This window comes from Elgaria multicarinata, chromosome 4 (genome assembly GCF_023053635.1).
Source record: "Elgaria multicarinata webbii isolate HBS135686 ecotype San Diego chromosome 4, rElgMul1.1.pri, whole genome shotgun sequence".
In the NCBI taxonomy this organism is placed as follows: Eukaryota; Metazoa; Chordata; class Lepidosauria; order Squamata; family Anguidae; genus Elgaria; species Elgaria multicarinata.
In genome coordinates this window covers 7008825-7030254 of record NC_086174.1, presented here as the reverse complement: position 1 = coordinate 7030254, position 21430 = coordinate 7008825, and the positions used below count along the sequence as shown (strand labels likewise).

General features: G+C 46.6%; 1 protein-coding gene across 1 annotated transcript; it reads left to right on the top strand.

The window, feature by feature from the left end:
- Positions 1–6989: 6989 nt before the first annotated feature.
- FAM167A (family with sequence similarity 167 member A) lies at positions 6990–21213 on the top strand. Its single transcript, XM_063125520.1, has 2 exons — positions 6990–7681; positions 20672–21213. The coding sequence occupies exons 1-2, from the start codon at positions 7268–7270 to the stop codon at positions 20933–20935; spliced, it is 678 nt and encodes a 225-aa protein (XP_062981590.1). The 5' UTR covers positions 6990–7267; the 3' UTR covers positions 20936–21213.
- Positions 21214–21430: the final 217 nt, after the last annotated feature.

Genomic DNA, 21430 nt, shown 5'->3' with positions numbered 1-21430 from the left:
TGTCTAAACTTTCTGGAAGGCCTGAAGTGGCTCCACGGTGCTGCTGCATCGATTATACGATGCCGCAACCACCCCGAAGCCATCATGGGGCTTTCCAGAGAAGACCCGCTTTTTAAAAGTCGGGGACTTAGCTTGACTTTTTGGGATGGAGCGAGGTGAACACAGCCCTTCAGTCCTCTAACTGCACTCCATCCCCGATGCGGAGGCGTGACTGGGCAGATGGCGACCCCTGATTGGTCGCTGAGGTTAGGGGGTGGGCCTGGCGGCTTGAAACCCTGTCCTTTTGCTGATCATGGTGGCAACCCACCATCGTATAGGTAGTTCCCTTGTCATAAGTTTACTCATTATTTTCCTGATTCATTAGGGTGACCATATGAAAAGGAGGACAGGGCTCCTGTATCTTTAACAGTTGTATTGAAAAGGAAATTTCAGCAGGTGTCATTTGTATAGATGGGAAACCTGGTGAAATTCCCTCTTCATCACACCAGTTAAAGCTGCAGGTGCCCTGCCCTCTTTTAAATCTGGTCACTCTAGTATAGCTCCTGCAGCTTTAACTGTTGTGATGAAGAGGGAATTTCACCAGGTTTCCCATCTATACAAATGACACCTGCTGAAATTCCCTTTTCTATGCAACTGTTAAAGATACAGGAGCCCTGTCCTCCTTTTCATATGGTCACCCTAGATTCATTGCATTTATATCCTGCTTGCTCGTGGAACTGTACTGGATCTTCCTCGTGGCTTTATCCACCCTGTGCGGTAGTTTAGCTGAGAGATAATATATGGGTGATTTGACATATTGATTCAGAGATGTTATTGTTCTAAAATATCATGGAATACTTTCCACATGAAAGTCATGGGTGATCCATAGGCGTGCGCAGGGGGTGTGCCGGGTGTGCCCAGGCACACCCTAATGTCTTGCGTGACTGCCCTGCATGCTCCCTGGCTGGCTGGGCGGATCATAGATGGCCTTTTTAACAGGAGACAGCAATATCAAATAATCCCATCAGAGCATCTCCAGGTTTTCATTTTTAAGGATCAGGTATCAAGTGATAGGAAAACTATCTCTGTGTTGAAGTGCTGTTGCATGATAAAAGGCATTACTGGACCTGCTGGAACGCCTCTCCCGACATGAACCTACTTGTACACTGCGCTCAACATCTAAGGTCCTCCACCGGTTGCCTACTCCGAGGGAAGCTTGGAGGATGGCAACAAGGGAAAGGGCCTTTTCAGTGGTGGCCCCCCAACCGTGGAATGATCTCCCTGATGAGGCTTGCCTGGAGCCAACACTGTTATCTTTCAGGCACCAGGTCAAGACTTTTCTCTTCTCCCAGGCATTTAACAGCATTTAACAACGCTCGTTTGTTTTTTAACGGACCCCAGAACTGTTGTTTTTAAATGGATCCTGTTGTTTTTATACTTTTAAAAAAATGCTTTTTATGGTTTTAAATTTTGTAAACTTTTAATGTTTACTGTTTTTAACTTTTGTAAACCGCCCAGAGAGCTTTGGCTATGGGGCGGTATATAAATATAATAAATATAATAAATAAATAAATAAAGATAAATAAATAGGTAGGCACGTGATCTCACCTGGTCTAAGGTAGCTTCCTATGGTCTAATTAAAATGTTAAACAAAAACGTATACATTGGTGGTGGGGGAATTATTCCCTTGACCAGTCTCAGGAGTACATCCTAACAAAGGAGGCTCTGATGTCATCGGGGTGGTGAATCCGCTCCGGGTCTCAGTCAGAACTCTAAAGAATTTCTACTCCACACCTTATCATAGAATCATAGAATAGCAGAGTTGGAAGGGGCCTACAAGGCCATCGAGTCCAACTCCTTTAGAGTGGTTCTGACTGAAACCTGGACCGGATTCACCTCCCCACTGACCTTGGAGCCTAGTGGCGCTCCACTGCATCCTAACGTGAAATGTAACGTTGCATCGAAGTCCTTCCAATAAACTTTGAACCACTTTAGGGGAGCATCAGCAAGCCATTGATTCGCATACGTCTTCACCCACTGACTGTGTACGTAATTTTTAAAATCAATATCCCTTTTAGGTGATCTGCTCAAGTACACTGGTGTTGGTGAAGGAAAAGCAGACCTGCGTTCTCTATACAGAATAGGTTTCTTTTCAGTCGAATTCTTTCAGTGAAAAGATCTCCCCCCACCCCCCTGAATAATTGCAGCCTTGGTGTTGGAAGTACAGGAGCCCCCGAGAAGCGTTTGGCAGGCTGGAGTATTACCCAATTACTCAAATTACATTTTAATGCATTTGCATTGTGATGTTCCAAGAGTTCATTTTTGGCCACGTTCCCGGGCAGGCAAGAAGGTAGTTTTGCTTTACACCATACTCTTTGAACAAGAGCCTTGAAACTCTTCCGAATCCACCACAGATCTAAGCGTGTGACCTTGACAGAAAGCCCTTAGCTGGGGTCTTCCCTTTTCAGATAAATATGGGGTGCAAGTACAGACAATGCTGTGGGCAGAATCCTATTGTGCCTATGTGCCAGTGGTAATGACCACTAGTGCAATAGGGACCTCACCTAGCAGAAAAGGCCAACTAAAACCATCTAGGGGGTGTAGCATTTCCCCTATGAGGAAAAGTTACAACAGCTGGGATTGTTCAGTTTGGGAAAAAGGAGGCTGAGGGGAGACATGATAGAGGTGTACAAAATTATGCATGGTGTGGAGAAGATGGATGGGGAGACGTTTCCCTCTCTCTCCCATAATACTAGAACATGGGGTCATCCCACAAAAAAGGACTTCTTCACATAACACATAGTTAAATAATGGAATTCAGTACCACAAGACAAGATGGCCACCCATTTGGATGGCTTTAAAAGGGGGTTGGATAAATTCCTGGAGGAGAAGGCTATCCATGGCTACTAGCCCTGATGGTTGTGTGCTATCTCCAGTATTCGAGGCAGTAAGCCTGTGTGCACCAGTTGCTGGGGAACGTGGGTGGGAGGGTGCTGTTGCACCGTGTCCTGCTTTGTTGGTCCTTGGTTGACAGCTGGTTGGCCACTATGTGAACAGAGTGCTGGACTAGGTGGACCCTTGGTCTGATCCAGCATCAGGGCCCTTCTTATGTTCTTAGCAGTTACTGATACAAATGGAAACAAGCAGAAATGTTCATTTCCGGAACAGGTTAGGTTAGCGGAACTTTCCGAAGGGAACTCCACTGATCTGTCCCAATCTGGAAACAAGTGTTTCTGCTTATTTCCAGGTTTACTTTAGGAAGTGTTGGCTCCCTGTTGCACTTGTGGTGCAATGGAATGGGCCGGAGCACGCCATCATACTGCCCAATGTCATAAGAACATGAGAACATCAGAAGTGCCCTGATGCTGGATCAGACCGAGGGTCCATCTAGTCCAGCACTCTGTTCGCACATTGGCCAACCAGCCATCGGCCAGGGATGAACAAGCAGGACATGGTGCAAGAGCACCCCCCCACCCATGTTCCCCAGCAACTGGTGCACACAGGCTTACTGCCTGGAATACTGGAGACAGCACACAACTATCAGGGCTAGTAGCCATTCATAGCCTTCACTTCCAGGAATTTATCCACCCCCCCTCCCTTTTAAAGCCATCCAAATGGGTGGCCATCGCTACATCTTGTGGTAGTGAGTTCCATAATTTATGCGGTGTGTGAAGAAGGAGTTCCATAATTTAACCATGCATTATTATTATTTATTTACATAGCACCAACAATGGACTTGGTGCTGCATTGTGTGCAAAAGTACCTTCTTTTATTTGTCCTGGATCTCCCACCCATCAGCTTCATGGGGTGACCCCATTGGGTTCTCGTATTTTGAGAGACGGAGGAAAATGTCTCCCTATCAATAGAGATCTTTTCTTTTTTCAACAGCACCATACCACAGGTGAGATTTGAACCTAGCCTCCTAGCTCCAATTTGAGTTCTATTTGGCCAGCACAGAGATGTATGTTCATTACTTGTTGACCCATTGATGGATCTCACATGTGAATAGGGTGTCGCAGATCTAACAGCAACGATAGAATTCCGTATTTCTTCACGCTGCCTCAAACGCAAAACAATTTTCAGTGGAGTCAGGGCCAAGCATGGTTCTTCACAGGAGACAGGTAAACAGGTTCCAGCTGTTTGTTTGTATTTAACTGAAAAACAGCCATGGAAGGCTGCCATTGGATGGAGGAATTCAGTGCAGGATGGTGGCCCTGATGTCAGTGGGGTGATGAATCCGTTCTGGTTTTGGTCAGAACTCTAAAAGCTCCATCACACCAGGGGTTAACACGCTCCCTACCTCGCTTCTCCACCGGTGTTTTCCCTCCTCAAGTTACTTCCTCTTTAAAAAGAGGAAGTACCAAAAGAGCCCGAGACCCATTGAGTCTGCTGTTCTAATGGCGCTGCTTCTCCTGCACACAGCAGGAGAGAGCAGCAATTCCGAGTTTAAAACATTGGACTTAATGAGGGTTTTTTTGTTGTGCAAGGAAGGCCAGAAGGGGCGGGAGGCAGGGCCGTCTTAAAAGAATTAAAAGGCCCCCAGGCAAAGCAGTGTACTGGGCCCTGCCTACACAACCACTCACAGGAATAAAAATGTAAATTATTGATAAAATAAACTTATATTTATTGGTACCTCCAACAAAATCAGTGTTTTGACATTAAAAAAAAATGCTGTACAGCAAAGATTAATCAATACAAACGTTTGGACAATATAACATGAGCCTTGAACTTGAAAAACAAAAATTTTAACATGAAAATGGTACTTAGTTGGTAAATCATACTCACGGAGATGGCACAGGCGCACAGTATGAAATTACTATGAATTATTATTGATCAAGTGTTCAACACAAACATTTGCGAAATTTCTTTGCAGAGAATTCCTTTGTAATTGGCTTGAAGTCCGGGTATACCTTGTCCGGGTATTCTCTCCTCCATCTTCTTTGTACACTCTGCGTGAGTTTGAAAGGTTGCTGTCATGATTCTGACATGATGTCAGCCCACTTCGAATCCAGTAATCCGCTGTGTTAGTATTGCTAATGTCCCATAACCCCAGATCTGTGTCTTGGATTACAACCTCCTTTACAGTTTCACGACATTTCCTCTTGTGGAATGTCCTCAGCCGCAGGAACAGGTAATGATACCATTATGTCTGCCGGAACTGGATGACTGGGTACAGGAGTGGATGTAGATGTGGATGATATAGTTGAAGGAGCAGTACTAGTGGCTGACAGTGCACTTGGATTGAACCAAGAGGCTAACTTCGGAAGTTAATTTTGGAATGTTAAAATTAGGGTTAAATTCTGGTCTGTGCATAGATTAGCATGGGGCCCCTATGCTCGTGGGTGCCCCGGGCAACTGCTCAGCGTGCCCATGCATTAAGATAGCCCTGGCGAGAGGCAGATGATGTCATGGGGGGGGGGGATCTGAGCAAACTCCGTGAGTGCCCAGTAACGAGCGTGCAATAAAACGCTCGTCGGATGGAGCTTTAACAGAGCTATCCAAGGGACCTCTCGTTTGGATTACTGCAATGCGTTATACGTGGGGCTGCCTTTGAAAACGGTCCAGAAACTTCAACTGGTACAAAACAGGGCAGCCCGTTTACTAACAGGGACTAGCCGACGAGACCACATCACGCCAGTCCTTTTCCAGTTTCATTGGCTGCCAGTCCAGGTCTGGGCCCGATTCAAACTGCTGGTATTAACATTTAAAGCCCTAAATGGCTTGGGGCCAGGCTATCTGAAGGAATGCCTCCTCCCGTATGTACCTGCCCGGACCCTAATGTCATCCTCAGGAGTCCTTCTCCGTGAGCCCCTGCCAAAGGAAGTGAGGCAGGTGGCTACCAGGAGGAGGGCCTTCTCTGCTGTGGCACCCCAGCTGTGGAATGAGCTCCCTAAGGAGGTTCGCTTGGCACCTACATTATATGCTTTTAGACGCCAGGTGAAGACCTTTTTATTCTCCCAACATTTTAACAATCTATAAATACATTTTAACTTGGTGTTTTAAATTTGTAATTTTGCATTGCTGCTGTTTTTATCTGGTTGAGCTTTTTTATTGTATTTTATATTATGGTTTTATACTGTTGTTTTATATTATGAATGGTTTTAATTTTTGTGAACCGCCCAGAGAGCTCCGGCTATTGGGCGGTATAGAAATGTAATTAAATAAATAAATAAATAAATAAAATTATGTCAGTGGGGATGCGAATCTGGTCCGAATTTCAGTCAGAACTCCAAAGGAGCTCTCCAAAACTCCTTCAGAGTTTTGACGGGTTCTGACTTGAAACCCGGAGCAGATTTAACGCCCCACTGACATCAGAGCCACCGGCCTCCACTGGTGGAATTGCCCAGAGCGTAGGTGGCAGTTCACCTTCTCTGCCCTGCCCACTGTCTGCTCAAAACTGAGCTCCCCGAAGTGCTGCTCTCCCTCCAGGGAAAACAACCCAGGAATCCTGCAACCCCCCCCCCCCCCTTGTCCAAGTTGGAAAAGCAGCTGAGTGGTCCCAACATTGAGTGCAAAAATATCCAGAAGGGAAAGGGTTAAGCATCTCCTCTCCCCGCAGCAACTTCCAAGCCTACTTTTCGGATGTGTAAAAAAGTCAAGAGACGGTTTACTCAACGCATTTAGCTTCAGGTTGTCCCCGGTGGAGCAGCCAAGCCGCGTAACGGCATCTGTAAACCATGTTCACGGGTGGGCTGAAGTAAGCCGACTCCTCCATCGTTTTATCGGCACTTTCATGCCTCCTTTATCGTGAGAATCTGCCAGGGAAAGCTGATAACCTGTTATGCACGGTAAGAAGATCGGCTTTTAGTCCTTGTGTAACACTGCGCTACAGTATTTCTGCTTTTCCTCTGACCTCATCCTTAGTAATCCACTACATAGCTCGAAGCGTAGTGCCTGACAGCTCTCTCTGTCTCTCTCTCGCTCTCTGTAGCAAAACGTTCCCCTGGAAAGCAAGAGAGCTTGTTTGATCTTGTCCAAAACTATCGCCAGACAGCCGCGGCAAAGTCTCTCGGCTGGATGGTTTAGGCCGAGGGGTTCACTTTCCATTTTTCTCAACTTGGGTCACACAAGGAAGTTCTGGTTGGGGACTTGTTCTCGTTTCTTGACGATTCCCAGCTTGAAAGCGCACAATGTGTCTTTGTGTTTCTGCTTAGATGGTTTCTTCTGTTCTACAAGGAGTGTCTTGAACTGAGCGGCAAAACAGCTGAGCTGGTTTGCTGAGCCGGAGGGACTTTTGAGCGGTGAATCGTGGCGTGGACGCCCCTTGGGCTCATCTGTCGACCCTGCCATGGACCTTTACGACCTGCCACCAGAGAGGGAGGTGTCTGTACCCAAAATCCAGATCGAAGAAATGCTGGATGCTGCGGGGTATGAGAGTGGAGGTGGCCCTCCTTCCGACGACCACTTGCGGAATCTGAAAGCTCTGACGGAGAAACTGAGGCTGGAGACCAGGAGACCTTCCTATTTGGAGTGGAAGGCCCAGCTGGAGGGGCTCGCGTGGAAAAGCCACCCCAAACCTCCAGAGGACGAGGAAGAGGAGGAGAGCACGGACAAGAAAGCAGCAGAAGGCAGCGTTGCATTAAGAGAGGTGCAGGTTCATGTCGACGAAAGGTCTTCAGAGCAGCCAACACTGGTCGCCCCAGAGAAAAGCAGCGGGTTTGGGAATATCGAGGAAGCTTTAAATTGGCTCAGGAAGGAATTGGTAAGTAGGTTGCCGTTGGTGTGTAATACTACTGTATCAACATTTTTATTAATGATTTGGATGAGGAGGTGCAGGGAACGCTTATCAAATTTGCAGATGACACCAAATTGGGTGGGATAGCGAATACCCTGGAAGACAGAAACAAACTTCAAAGTGATCTTGATAGGCTGGAGCGCTGGGCTGAAAACAACAGGATGAAATTTCTTAGGGATAAATGCCAAGTTCTACATCTAGGAAATAGAAACCAAAGGCACAGTTACAAGATGGGGGATACTTGGCTCAGCGATACTACAAGCGAGAAGGATCTTGGAATTGTTGTAGATCGCAAGCTGAATATGAGCCAACAGTGCGATATGGCTGCAAGAAAGGCAAATGCTATTTTGGGCTGCATTAATAGAAGTATAGCTTCCAAATCGCGTGAGGTCCTGGATCCTCTCTATTCGGCCCTGGTTAGGCCTCATCGAGAGTATTGCGTCCAGTTCTGGGCTCCACACTTCAAAAAGGACGCAGACAAGCTGGAGCGTGTTCGGAGGAGGGCAACCAGGATGATCAGGGGTCAGGAAACAAAGCCCTATGAAGAGAGACTGAAAGAACTGGGCATGTTTAGCCTGGAGAAGAGAAGATTGGGGGGAGACATGAGAACACTCTTCAAATACTTAAAAGGTTGTCACATAGAGGAGGGCCAGGATCTCTTCTCGATCCTCCCAGAGTGCAGGACACGGAATAATGGGCTCAAGTTAAAGCAAGCCAGATTCCGACTTCCTGACTGTTAGAGCAGTACGACAATGGAATCAGTTACCTAGGGAGGTGGTGGGCTCTCCCACACTAGAGGCCTTCAAGAGGCAGCTGGACAACCACCTGTCAGGGATGCTTTAGGGTGGATTCCTGCATTGAGCAGGGGGTTGGACTCGATGGCCTTGTAGGTCCCTTCCAACTCTGCTATTCTATGATTCTATGATTCAGGACAATCCTGAGCACGTTCACTCAGAAGTAGGCTGCTCTGTGTTCAATGGGACATTAGGAAGTGTTTTAGGACTGCAGCCTAAAGGAAGGGAAAATGTCATATCTCCTCAATCACAGAAATGAACAATTCCCCCTTCCTTTCTTCTTTCGGTCTCTGATCAAGGGGCTGGAGCATCTCCCCTATGAAGGAAGGTTACAGCAGCTGGGATTGTTTAGCTTGGAAAAAAGGAGGCTGAGGGGAGACATGATAGAGGTGTACAAAATGATGCATGGTGCGGAGAATGTGGATAGGGAGACATTTTTCTCCCTCTCTCAAGATACTAGAACCCAAAGGGGTCATTATCCCATGAAGCTGATCGGTGGGAGATTCAAGGAAGATAAGAGAAGGACTTATTCACACAGTGCATAGTTAAACTATGGAACTCACTACCACAAGATATAGTGATGGGCCACCAATTTAGACGGCTTTAAAAGGGGGTTGGATGAATTCCTGGAGGAGAAGGCTATTAACGGCTACTAGTCCTGATGACTACATGCTATCTGCAGTATCAGAGGCAGTAAGCCTATATGCACCAGTTGCCGGGGAACATGGGTGGGAGGGTGCCATTGTACCATGTCCTGCTTGTGTATTCCTGGTTGGCCCCTGTGTGAACAGAGTGCTGGACTAGATGGACCCTTAGTCTGATTCTGCAGGGCTCTTATGTCCTTCTTTCCTTCCTTCCGTCCTTCCTTCCTTCCTTCCTTCCTTTTTTCTTCCTTCCGTTGTTATTTGCTTACATGATGTTTGTTATCAGATGCAGATGCATTCATCTATCAGGCAAGTTGCATAGGCGAAAATAGATAAGTGTGCCTGCCTCGCCGTCTAAACGTTTTGCCCCGTGCTTCTCCTTTTCTTCTTTCTTTCTGATACTTCCCCTCTCTCGTGCTTTCTTCTTTCGCCTTTCTTCTAAGACAGTAAACTGGCACAAAAACCTTGCACTGCTGAAGAAAAGCAACATTTAAAGCATCCCTTCTGAACAAGAGATTCCACAAACCCACCTAAAGCTCACCGAGTCTCTGATCCCCATCCACGCCTTATTTTCTGGCTCATCCCGGGGCCGTCCACTTTTTCAGTGGTGTAAGACACAGTATGAAAAGGGCTTTCTCCCTAGACCTACTTATCCCCCCGCATGCAGACTGTAATTTTTTTTTTTAAAAAAAAAAATCTAATCCCAACGATGTAGCTTTTTAAAAATGGGGCATGGTCGCAGCTCACTGGTTGAACAGTAGCTTTCCAGGCTGAAAGTCCCGGCTTTAGCCTCATCAGCTAAAAGGACCAGGGAGCAAACGAGAGGAAAGACCTCGAACTCAGACCCTGCACAGCTGTTGCTTCAGATGGCTCCCATCTGGTTCAGATGGGAGGATGTCCTCTGGAGTGTCCATGGACCCAGGGCTGCTGCTACGTACTATACGGAGGCAGTGCTAGAATGACAGAGACCCCCCTCAAAGCAGCCTGGATCATTTATTTATTTATTTAAACATTTCTTGGCCACCTTTCAGGGCAGAAGCCCTCACAAGGTGGCTTGCAACAAGAAAATACATAAAATATTAAAAGCAATAAAATATTTAAAAACATCGAAAGCAATAGAACAGCAATTAAAACAATAAAAACAGCAGGAACGACAATAGCAGCAATAATAACAAAAGCAGATTCATCATGCGAAGGCCATGGTGAAATAAAACGTTTTTAAGGCTTCCTTGAAATAATAATAATAATAATAATAATAATAATAATAATAATAATAATAATAATAAAAATACATATTTCTTACCCGCCCCTCCATTTTTATACTGTATTTTGTATTTGTGCTTTTAACCTGTTGGTTGTTTTATTATGGTTTTAATTTTTGTTAACCGCCCAGAGAGCTTCGGCTATTGGGTGGTATAAAAATGTAATAAATAAATAATAAAGGAGGACAGGGCTCCTGTATCTTTAACAGTTGCATAGAAAAGGGAATGTCAGCAGGTGTCCTTTGTGTGCATGCATAAATAAATAAATATCGAAGCCGGAAACAACAGTAAATATAAAATACATAAAACTGAATTAAAACATAATATACATTGTTAAAACATCCAAAAATTACACAGAAGTGGATAGGCCTGCCGGAAGAGATCAGTCTTTATAGCTTTCTTGAAAGCCTACAAGGATGGTTCATGGAGGACCTCCGATGGGAGTTTGTTCCAGAGGTACGGGGCCACCACAGAGAAGGCCCATTCCCATGTGGACACCCACCTGATTGCCCTCACAGGTGGGCAAATGAGAAGGGCAGGCTGATACGGGGGAAGGCGTTCCTTCAAGTAACTCAGTCCCAAACCCACTTCTCTTTCTGTGCTCTGCTTCAGTTCTGTTCTTAGAAGGCCAATGTGTGGCCAACATTGGAGGGAGCATAGATTGCAAATTTCGTTAAGCCCCTTCCTCCCCGATCTTTTCTCCCATAATTCAAGATCTGCTCTTAATCACGCCACATGGCAGCGAGGTGAGTGTGGCAAAGCATTCTTGCGCAATAGCTCTCCGTGTAGTTCAGTTCTTATGCTGTGTTCCGCTACAAACTGGCTTCCTCCCCATTTCCTGGTTGGGAACAGGAGATCTGCTACCAGGATAAAATCACCTGATCCAGCTGCTACACCCACGCGGGCAAAATTGCTCACACGGCTTTGGCCATGTTCACCGTATCTCTGTGTCAATGCCTGCTAGAATTATGCACAGCGGCTTGGCCATTAGGCTGGAAGCGGAGGCTGCGACCATAAAAGCCAGCTTCTGTGCCTTCAATGGAAATGCTGACCAGGTCCCTTGGCTGAATTTAAAAAGTAGGGCAGGCAGCACTAAATATACCCGAACTTTCTGCATGCCCACAGACTGCTTTGTACTGCAGGATCAAAGAGGATTGCTGGAACGCCCTGGGCAGGAATCAAATTGAGGCTATAGTTCCTCCAACGAGAGGCCTAGTGTGTGAAGCCAGGGGCCACAGTTGAATCACAGATGAGGGATATTTTAGTTTGGACCAAGATGGCATTCCGCAACAGCGCCACCAGATCCAATCACAGAACTCAGGGTCATCCAGCAAAATTGATGCATAGTCAATTCAGGCAGAAACAAGAGCATACTTTTTTCCAATGGAAGCTGGTGGTTCCAATTTTAGTGGAACTGTGAATCCAGTCTGGGGGCAGATCCACACAGAGGCTTCGGCATGCCCTGAAGGCGTTTTAGGGCACCCCGAAATCGATGATGTACATCCTACCTTAACCGTTCCAAGGAGAGGAGGAGGAGGAGGAGGAGGAGGAGGCCCTGCATCGCCCCTCGCGGGGACGGGACGAAGAGTTGCCGCGCCCGGCGGCTTCGCTGGGGAATCAGCTGCCGCCCACCTACCCGCCGGCCTCCTTTAGCCGGCGAAAGAGCCACCCGGGCCCACCCGGGTTGGAGAGCTCAGCGGAAGAAGCCGCCACTGGCTTCTTCCGCCGAGCTCTATGACCCGGGTGACTCTTTCGCCGGCAAAAGGAGGCCGGCGGGTAGGTGGGCGGCAGCTGATTCCCCAGCGAAGCCGCCGGGTGTGACAACTCTTCATCCCGTCCCCGCGAGGGGCGATGCAGGGCCTCCTCCTCCTCCTCCTCCTCCTCCTCTTCTTGGAACGGTTAAGGTAGGGTGTACATCATCGATTTTGGGGCACCGTAAAGCACCTTCAGGGCGTCCCGAAGCCTCTGTGTGGATCTGCCCTGAGTTTCAGTCAGAACCAGAAGGAGTACTCTTCAAATATTTGAAAGGTTGTCACACAGAGGAGGGTCAGGATCTCTTCTCAATCATAGAATCATAGAATCATAGAAAAGCAGAGTCGGAAGGGGCCTACAAGGCCATCGAGTCCAACGCCCTGCTCAATGCAGGAATCCACCCTAAAGCATCCCTGACAGAGGGTTGTCCAGCTGCCTCTTGAAGGCCTCTAGTGTTGGAGAAACCACAACCACCCTAGGTCATGGGTTCCATTGCTCTAACAGTCAGGAAGTTTTTCCTGATCTCCAACCGGAATCGGGCTTCCGTTAACTTGAGCCCGTTATTCCGTGTCCTGCACTCTGGGAGGATCGAGAAGAGATCCTGGCCCTCCTCTGCGTGACAACCTTTTAAGTATTTGAAGAGTGCTGTCATGTCTCCCCTCAATCCTCCCAGAGTGCAGGACACGGACTAATGGGCTCAAGTGACAGAAAGTCCGATTCCGGTTGGAGATCAGGAAAAACTTCCTGACTGTTAGAGCAATGGAATCAGTTACCTAGGGTGGTTGTGGGCTCTCCCACACTAGAGGCCTTCAAGAGGCAGCTGGACAACCCTCTGTCAGGGATGCTTTAGGGTGGATTCCTGCATTGAGCAGGGGGTTGGACTTGACGGCCTTATAGGCCCCATCCAACTCTACTATTCTATGATTCTATGAAGGTCCTGAACCCTACCCTTAAAATAGGTTCAGCACCTTGGATATCTCCTTTAGAGTTCGGGCTGGTTCTGACCGAAACCTAGAATGGATTCACAGCCCCACCGAAATCGGAGCCTCCAGCCTCCACTGAATCTTTCATGTCGCACATGAAGTGCAATCCACAACGTATTTATGCTGAAGTGTTTCCTGCTGAGCAAAACGTGGCTTGCTCCCTGGTGAGTGTGCTTAGGTTTAGGAACACAGGATGCTGCCTTATACTGAATCAGACCCTGGGTCTATCTAGCCTAGTATTGTCCACACTGACTGGCAGCAGCGGCTGTCCGGGAATTGAGGCAGGATTTCTTCCAGGCCAAGTTGGAGATGTTGGAGATTGAACCTGAGAGCTTCTGCATGCAAAACAGGGCCTCTCCCTTTAGGCCACAAATTGCATAAGTTGTAATGATGTCATTTGCTGCTGCAAGGTGCGGTGGCTGTGGCCACGAGCGTATTTGGCTTTAAAAGGGGATTGCGCAAATTCATGGAGGATGAGCTGTTAGCCACGATGGGTGTATAGAACCATGCTCTTTTGTTTAAATGTTTTATTGTTTCAAAAACAAAAACAAACATCACAAAAACAAAACATACAAACTTTTTATTTATTTATTTATTTATTACATTTTTTTATACCGCCCAATAGCCGAGGCTCTCTGGGTGGTTCAGAAAAATTAAAACCGTAATAAAACAACCAACAGGTTAAAAGCACAAATACAAAATACAGTATCAAAAGCACAACCAGGATAAAACCACGCAGCAAAATTGATATAAGATTAAAATGCAGAGTTAGAACAGTAAAATTTAAATTTCAGTTAAAATTAAGCGTTAAAATACTGAGAGAATAAAAAGGTCTTCAGTTGGCGACGAAAAGAGTACAGTGTAGGCACCAGGTGGATCTCTCTGGGGAGCTCATTCCACAACCGGGGTGCCACAGCAGAGAACGCCATCCTCCTAGTAGCCACCTGCCACACTTCCTTTGGCAGGGGCTCACGGAGAAGGGCCCCTGTAGATGATCTTAAGGTCCGGGCAGGTGCATATGGGAGGAGGCGTTCCTTCAAATAACCTGGCCCCAAACTGTTTAGGGCTTTAAATGTCAATACCAGCACTTTGAATCGGGCCCGGACCTGGACTAGCAGCCAATGAAGTTGTAAAAGGACTGGCGTAATGTGATCTCGCCGGCCAGTCCCTGTTAGTAAACGGGCTGCCTTGTTTTGTACCAGCTGAAGCTTCCGGACCGTTTTCAAAGGCAGCCCCATGTTTAACGCATTGCAGTAATCCAAACGAGAGGTTATCAGAGCATGGATAACTGTAGCTAGGCTATCTCCGTCCAGATAAGGGCGCAGTTGGTATATCAGCCTAAGCTGATAAAAGGTGCTCTTTGCCACTGAGTTCACCTGTGCCTCAAGTGACAGTTCTGGATCCAAGAACACCCCCAAACTACGGACCCGATCCTTTAGGGAGAGTGCAACCCCGTCCAGGACAGGGCAAACATCATCTCGCCGGACAGATGAACCACCCGCTAACAGTACCTCCGTCTTGTCTGGATTGAGTTTCAGTTTATTAGCCCTCATCCAGTCCATTACCGTGCCCAGGCACTGGTTCAGAACAGCCACTGCCTCACCTGGGTTTGATGAAAAGGAAAGGTAGAGCTGGGTATCATCTGCATATTGATGACACCTCAATGGGCTTCCGATTTTCTCTGCAGTGAAGATATGTAACAATATCTTCTCTTACTCTATAATTACAAAAAAATCCCAACAAAGTTCCCTTCTTTCTATTATCTTAAAGTTTTCTTCTTATTCGTTGAATCCACAGATAAACAACTCATTTTTTTTCTGATTCCCGCAAAATGTCAATAAGAGGTTTCCATTCGATTATAAACCTAGATATTGACTTTTCTCTAATTATTAACTTAAGTGTTGCCTTCTCCACCAACTCCGACATCTTCACCAGCCATTCATCCATTGTAGGTAATGTTAACCCTTTCCACTTTTGTGCATATAATAATCTCGCTGCTGTTACCATATATAAGAATAAGGTTAGAACCATGTTCTGAATACCAGGTGCTGTGGAGCACGGGGCGGGGGCAGCTGTTGCTTTCGTACTCTTCCCCAAAACATGTCACTGCTGGAAACAGGGTAATAGTCGAGACAGGCCTTTGGTGTAATCAAGCAGAGCCATTCTTACATTCTAATGGGCTAATCTATCAAACCACACACTGAGGGTGAAGAAGAGGCAGGGAGCAAAACCAAAACTGAGAAGATCCCTAAGACAGTTATTAATAGAATTATAAGTTAGTCTCCTGGTTTTTTTAATGCACTGAGATTGTGCTTGGAGGTGAGCACATTCAGTTTTGTTTACTTAGAGCAGCCGTCCTCAACCTGGGGCACTCCAGATGTGTTGGACTACAACTCCCAGTATGCCCCAGCCAGGCTGGGGCATTCTGGGAGATGCAGTCCAACACATCTGGAGCGCCCCAGGTTGAGGAAGGCTGACTTAGAGTGACCCTATGAAAAGGAGGACAGGGCTCCTGTATCTTTAACAGTTGCGTAGAAAAGGGAATTTCAGCAGGTGTCATTTGTATATATGGAGAACCAGGTGAAATTTCCTCTTCATCACCACAGTTAAAGGTGCAGGAGCTATACTAGAGTGGCCAGATACAAAAGAGGGCAGGGCACCTGCAGCTTTAACTGTTGTGATGAAGAAGAAATTTCACCAGGTTCCCCATATATACAAATGACAACTGCAGAAATTCCCTTTTCAATACAACTTTGTCCTCCTTTTCATATGGCCACCCTACTTTAACAGTTGTATTGACAGGGAATTTCAGCAGGTGTCATTGGTATATATGGAGAACTTGGTGAAATTTCCTCTTTATTACAACAGTTAAAGTTGCAGGGGCTATACTGCAGCTATACTGTGACCAGATTTAAAAGAGGGCAGGGCACCTGTAGCTTTAACTGTTGTGACGAAGAGGAAATTTCCCCAGGTTCCCCATATATACAAATGACACCTGCTGAAATTCCCTTTTCAATACAACTGTTAAAGATAAAAGGTGTGATATGCATACAAACACCAGTTACCTAGGGAGGCTGTGGGCTCTCCCACACTAGAGGCATTCAAGAGGCAGCTGGACAACCATCTGTCAGGGATGCTTTAGGGTGGATTCCTGCATTGAGCAGGGGTTGGACTCTATGGCCTCGTAGGCCCATTCCAACTCTATGATTCTATGAAATGACACCTGCTGAAATTCCCTTTTCTATGCAACTGTTAAAGATACAGGAGCCCAGTCCTCCTTTTCATATGGCCACCCTAGTTTACTTTAATGTTGACCAATGGGACTGGAGAAGCCCAACGTATCTCCGTCACAGGTAGCTTGATCCAACCAAAATTCAGCACTCTGAAAACTCATTGATTTCAATGGGAGATACCTAAACTCTCCTGGCGAAAGCAGCGGGACGTGCAAGCATGATTTCGCTTTAGAGAGTGTTTTTCATGCAAGTGTTCTTTTAGTAAAGCCAAGTCAGGAATAGGTAAGACTTTTCCTTTCGCAAGCCCGTGAATTCGAGAGAGACAGAGGGCTTGTCTACACCTCTTGGTGATCTGGGAGGGAGAGGGGAGGATCTCGTAATATGCTGATCATGAGATCCTCCCCCTGCGTTCACACGCGGCGTGCGGCATCCAGGTAGGGAGGACGTCCCCCCGCCATTTTTTAAAAAACAATACCTGCACTCCAGCGAAAAAGTAAGTAAAAAACGAAGAAAAAGCCCCAAACCCACTCTCCAACCCAACCCACCCCCGATGGCCCTGGACACTTCCCGTCCTGGTTTCTTTGCTACTCGCGGGGAAGAGGGAAGAAGCTGGGACAGCTGACCACACCACCCGCAGTCCTCGGGATTGTCCCGGGACCGCAAAAAACGAGAAAAAAGGGTATGGCGATATCCTGGGGAAACTGAGGGATCATCCCTCCCTGCTGCTGGGATACCCTGTGCGTCATGTGGACGCACAGGGATGATCCCAGGACGATCCCTGGGATCTCGCCCGGTGTAAATATGCCCTGAGAGATGGAAGGAATCCTTCTACAAAAGCCAAATTCACAGGCCTGGAAGGCAGCCGTATACATTCTGCATCACCATTGTCCTGCAGAGGGATCTTCGTACGCTCCCAAAGGAGATTTTTTTCCCCGTGCAAGAAACGAGCCCTTTATCAAGGGCACAAGAAACCGAGCACATAGTCTGAAGCGAGGTTGAGATTCAGCCCCGGCACCTTTCTCGGCATTGTGCCTGTAATCCTTCTGTCAGCCATCACCTGCTTTGTCTTTTGCCCTTTATGCTCCTGTTCTGTGGAAGGGAAATGCCAAACACTCCCCTCTCCTTTTTTTATTTTACAAGAGGGACGACCAAAAAAAAAAGAGCCCTTCTCACCCCTGAAAGCATCAAATGAAAGACAGCGGGAAGCTTTATCTCCCTGGGAAAGTTTTTGATGCTGTTGGACTGGAGCTACTGAAAAAACTAATCCTCGTTAAAAAGGGGGCAGGAATACAGACCCATTGAGGAATAAATGTTGTAAGACCATAAAGGCGCAAGAACTGTCTTGACGAATCGGACCCGCTTCGGTCTAATTCAGCATTCTGCTTTCAACGGCATCCTGATCCCTCCCCACAAGCAGGGCTTGAAAATGATAGCTACTCCTGGTTGACTGGATTTAGAGCTTCCTGGTATATTGTCTCTGAACATGGAGGTTCCATTAAGCCAAAATTTGTTTGTTATTTGTTAAATTTGTACCCCCATCTTCCTCCCAAATGATGCTCCAGGTAACTAATAGCAACGAAAGCCAAACAAAACTCCTGCGCGAAGTAAATGCAGCGGTCAGATTGATTTTGGGAACCAGAAGGTTCGGCCATATAACACCTGCTCTGGCCCACTTGCACTGGCTGCCTGTATGTTTCTGAGCCCAATTCAAGGTGCTGGTTTTGACCTATAAAGCCTTACACTAGGGTGACCATATGAAAAGGAGGACCGGGCTCCTGTATCTTTAACAGTTGCATAGAAAAGGGAATTTCAGCAGGTGTCCTTTGTATATGTGGGGAACCTGGTGAAATTTCCTCTTCATCACACCAGTTAAAGCTGCAGGTGCCCTGCCCACTTTTAAATCTGGTCACTCTAGTATAGCTCCTGCACTTTAACTGTTGTGATGAAGAGGGAGTTTCAGCAGATTCTCCATATATACAAATGACCCCTGCTGAAATTCCCTTTTCTATGCAAGTGTTAAAGATTCAGGAGCCCTGTCCTCCTTTTCATATGGTCACCCTATACAGAGGGAAATGTGGAATTGGAAACCCCATGTTTGACCCTTAGATGATTTGTGGCAATTAGGAAAGGTGGAACCTGATGTCCAGCCAGAAAATGGCTTCCTGTAACTTGAGCCCATTATTCCATGTCCTGCACTCTGGGAGGATCGAGAAGAGATCCTGGCCCTCCTCTGTGTGACATCCTTTTAAGTATTTGAAGAGTGCTCTCATGTCTCCCCTCAATCTTCTCTTCTCCAGGCTAAACATGCCCAGTTCTTTCAGTCTCTCTTCATAGGGCTTTGTTTCCAGACCCCTGATCATCCTGGTTGCCCTCCTCTGGACACGCTCCAGCTTGTCTGCATCCTTCTTGAATTGTGGAGCCCAGAACTGGACGCAATACTCTAGATGAGGCCTAACCAGGGCCAAATAGAGAGGAACCAGTACCTCACATGATCTGGAAGCTATACTTCTATTAATGCAGCCCAAAATAGCATTTGCCTTTCTTGCAGCCATATCGCACTGTTGGCTCATATTCAGCTTGCGATCTACAACAATTCCAAGATCCTTCTCGTTTGTAGTATCGCTGAGCCAAGTATCCCCCATCTTGTAACTATGCCTTTGGTTTCTATTCCCTAAATGTAGAACTTGGCATTTATCCCTATTTAATTTCATCCTGTTGTTTTCAGCCCAGCGCTCCAGCCTATCAAGATCACTTTGAAGTTGGTTTTTGTCTCCCAGGGTATTAGCTATCCCACCCAATGTTGTGTCATCTGCAAATCTGATAAGCGTTCCCTGCACCTCCTCGTCCAAATCATTAATAAAAATGTTGAAGAGCACTGGGCCCAGGACTGATCTCTGCAGTACCCCACTCGTTGCCTCTCCCCAGTTTGAGCAGGTTCCATTGATAAGTACTCTTTGAGTCCGATTCTGTAGCCAACTGTGAATCCACCTAATAGTTGTTCCATCTAGCCCACTTTTAGCTAGTTTGTTAATCAGAATGTCATGTGGTACTTTGTCAAAAGCTTTGCTGAAGTCAAGATATATGACATCCACAGCATGAATTGTGGAGCCCAGAAATGGACGCAATACTCTAGTTGAGGCCTAACCAGGGCCGAATAGAGAGGAACCAGTTCTTCAATAGCCACATTTACTTATTTTTTCAAAATCTCAAGTTCGTTCCATTCCATTTATGAAGACATTTGTGGGTTTCGTTAAGTCCCTTATAAAACAAAAACATTCGCACCCATCTACACTGGCCACATTCATTAAGGACAGCTATCCCAAGCATGCTGAGGACATACTGCACTTGCATGCCACACAGTTGTTAAAAATGAGGACCCTATTAGGAAAAAAAGCGAGAAGCAGCCACCCTAAATCCCCAGACGTTCTAAAACTAAGCACACAAAACCCTGGGCATGGATGGATGAATTTGTCAGTTTTGCCAACTGAAGCTGGTGTATTTTTTACTGAAATGTTCCACATTTTAAAATCTGTTTATATATGTATATGTATTTTTTTTTTTAAAAAAAATTAAAGCTATAAACCTTCAAATTTTAGAATTTCATTTTTTTTAAAAAAATTGAAACTATAAAAATGTATAAACTGGATGCGCTACTAGTGGTCATTTGTTTAGTTTTTGGAGTGCTGAACCATGCACATTGCATCACCTGCATATTGGACGTTTCAGTTTTGCTTTCTTGCACATTCACATTTTCGAAATGTCAAGTTAAGAGCATAAGAGGAGCGTCGCTGGATCAGACCGAGGGACCATCTATTCCATCACTCTTCACACAGTGGCCAACCAGCTGTTGACCAAAGACCCACAAGTAGGACACAGTTGAACTGCACCCTCCCACCCATGTTCCCCAGCAACTGGTGTATACAGGCTTACTGCCTTGGATACTGGCAGTACCACACAGCTCCCAGGGCTAGTAGCCATGGATAGCCTTCTCCTCCAGGAGTTTATCCAACCCCCTTTCAAAGCCATCCAATTTGGTGGCCATCACTACATTTTGTGGTAGTCTAATTCCATAGCTTAACTACGCGCTCTATGAAGAAGTACTTCCTCCTATCTGTCCTGAATCTCCCACCAACCAGCTTCATGGGATGACCCCATTGGGTTCTAGTATTACGTGAGAGGGAGGATCCCATTTATGGAGACATGTGCCAATTTTGGTAAATTCTTATTGGAGAGGAACATTCTCACCCATTTCTGTTGACATCCTTCTCTCCTCGTCTTTTGTGTTCCAGATGGAGATGCGCCTCCAGGACCAGCAGTTGGCCCGGCAGCTCATGCGCTTGCGCAGCGATATCAACAAGCTCAAGATTGAGCAGACGTGCCACCTCCATCGGCGCATGCTCAATGATGCCACCTACGAACTGGAGGAGAGGGACGAACTCTCGGACCTTCTCTGCGATTTCCCCCTCACGTCCTCCTTCAGCCTCTCTACCCCCCTCAAACTCATTGGTGTGACGAAAATGAACATCAACTCCCGCCGCTTCTCGCTTTGTTAGAGGAAGAGGAACGGGGGCTGAGGAAGCGGGTGTCAGGGGAGAGGTCCTCAAACGAAAGAGAGAAAGTCAAGCTTCCCCGTTCCTTTGCCTGGTAGGGAGATATATCTGGAAGAGGAAGGGGAGAGTGGAACTCCCAGCTACTCTTCTTCTGGTCCAATATGGCTGGACTGCAGGGGTGGTAAAAGTCATGTGCCAAAGTGCTTTGGAGAAATGTAGAGAATAAGAATGACGTGGCTGCTTCAAGGGTAGAAAGGAGATGCCACAAAATCCAACACTTGCAGTCGGAAACATCCCCTGTTGGGTCAAAGGTTGTGAGGAACCATGCAGTGAGTGGAGAAACACAGCTGCGCACCATGGGTATAACCCTTTGGCCGAGTTCAGATTGGACAGTGATGTGGAGGGTGAAAAGGAATGAGGAATCCATGTTGCTGAAGTGAAGAGACACAGCGCTCCCGGGTGTCGATCAGGGGGTGGGCAACATGTGTCCAGATGTTT

Coding starts and splice junctions, on each gene's coding strand:
- FAM167A (XM_063125520.1), top strand. CDS start 7,268: ATGGACCTTTACGACCTGCCACCAGAGAGGGAGGTGTCTGTACCCAAA. Junction 7,682..20,671: donor ATTGGCTCAGGAAGGAATTG/GTAAGTAGGTTG, acceptor TTTGTGTTCCAG/ATGGAGATGCGCCTCCAGGA.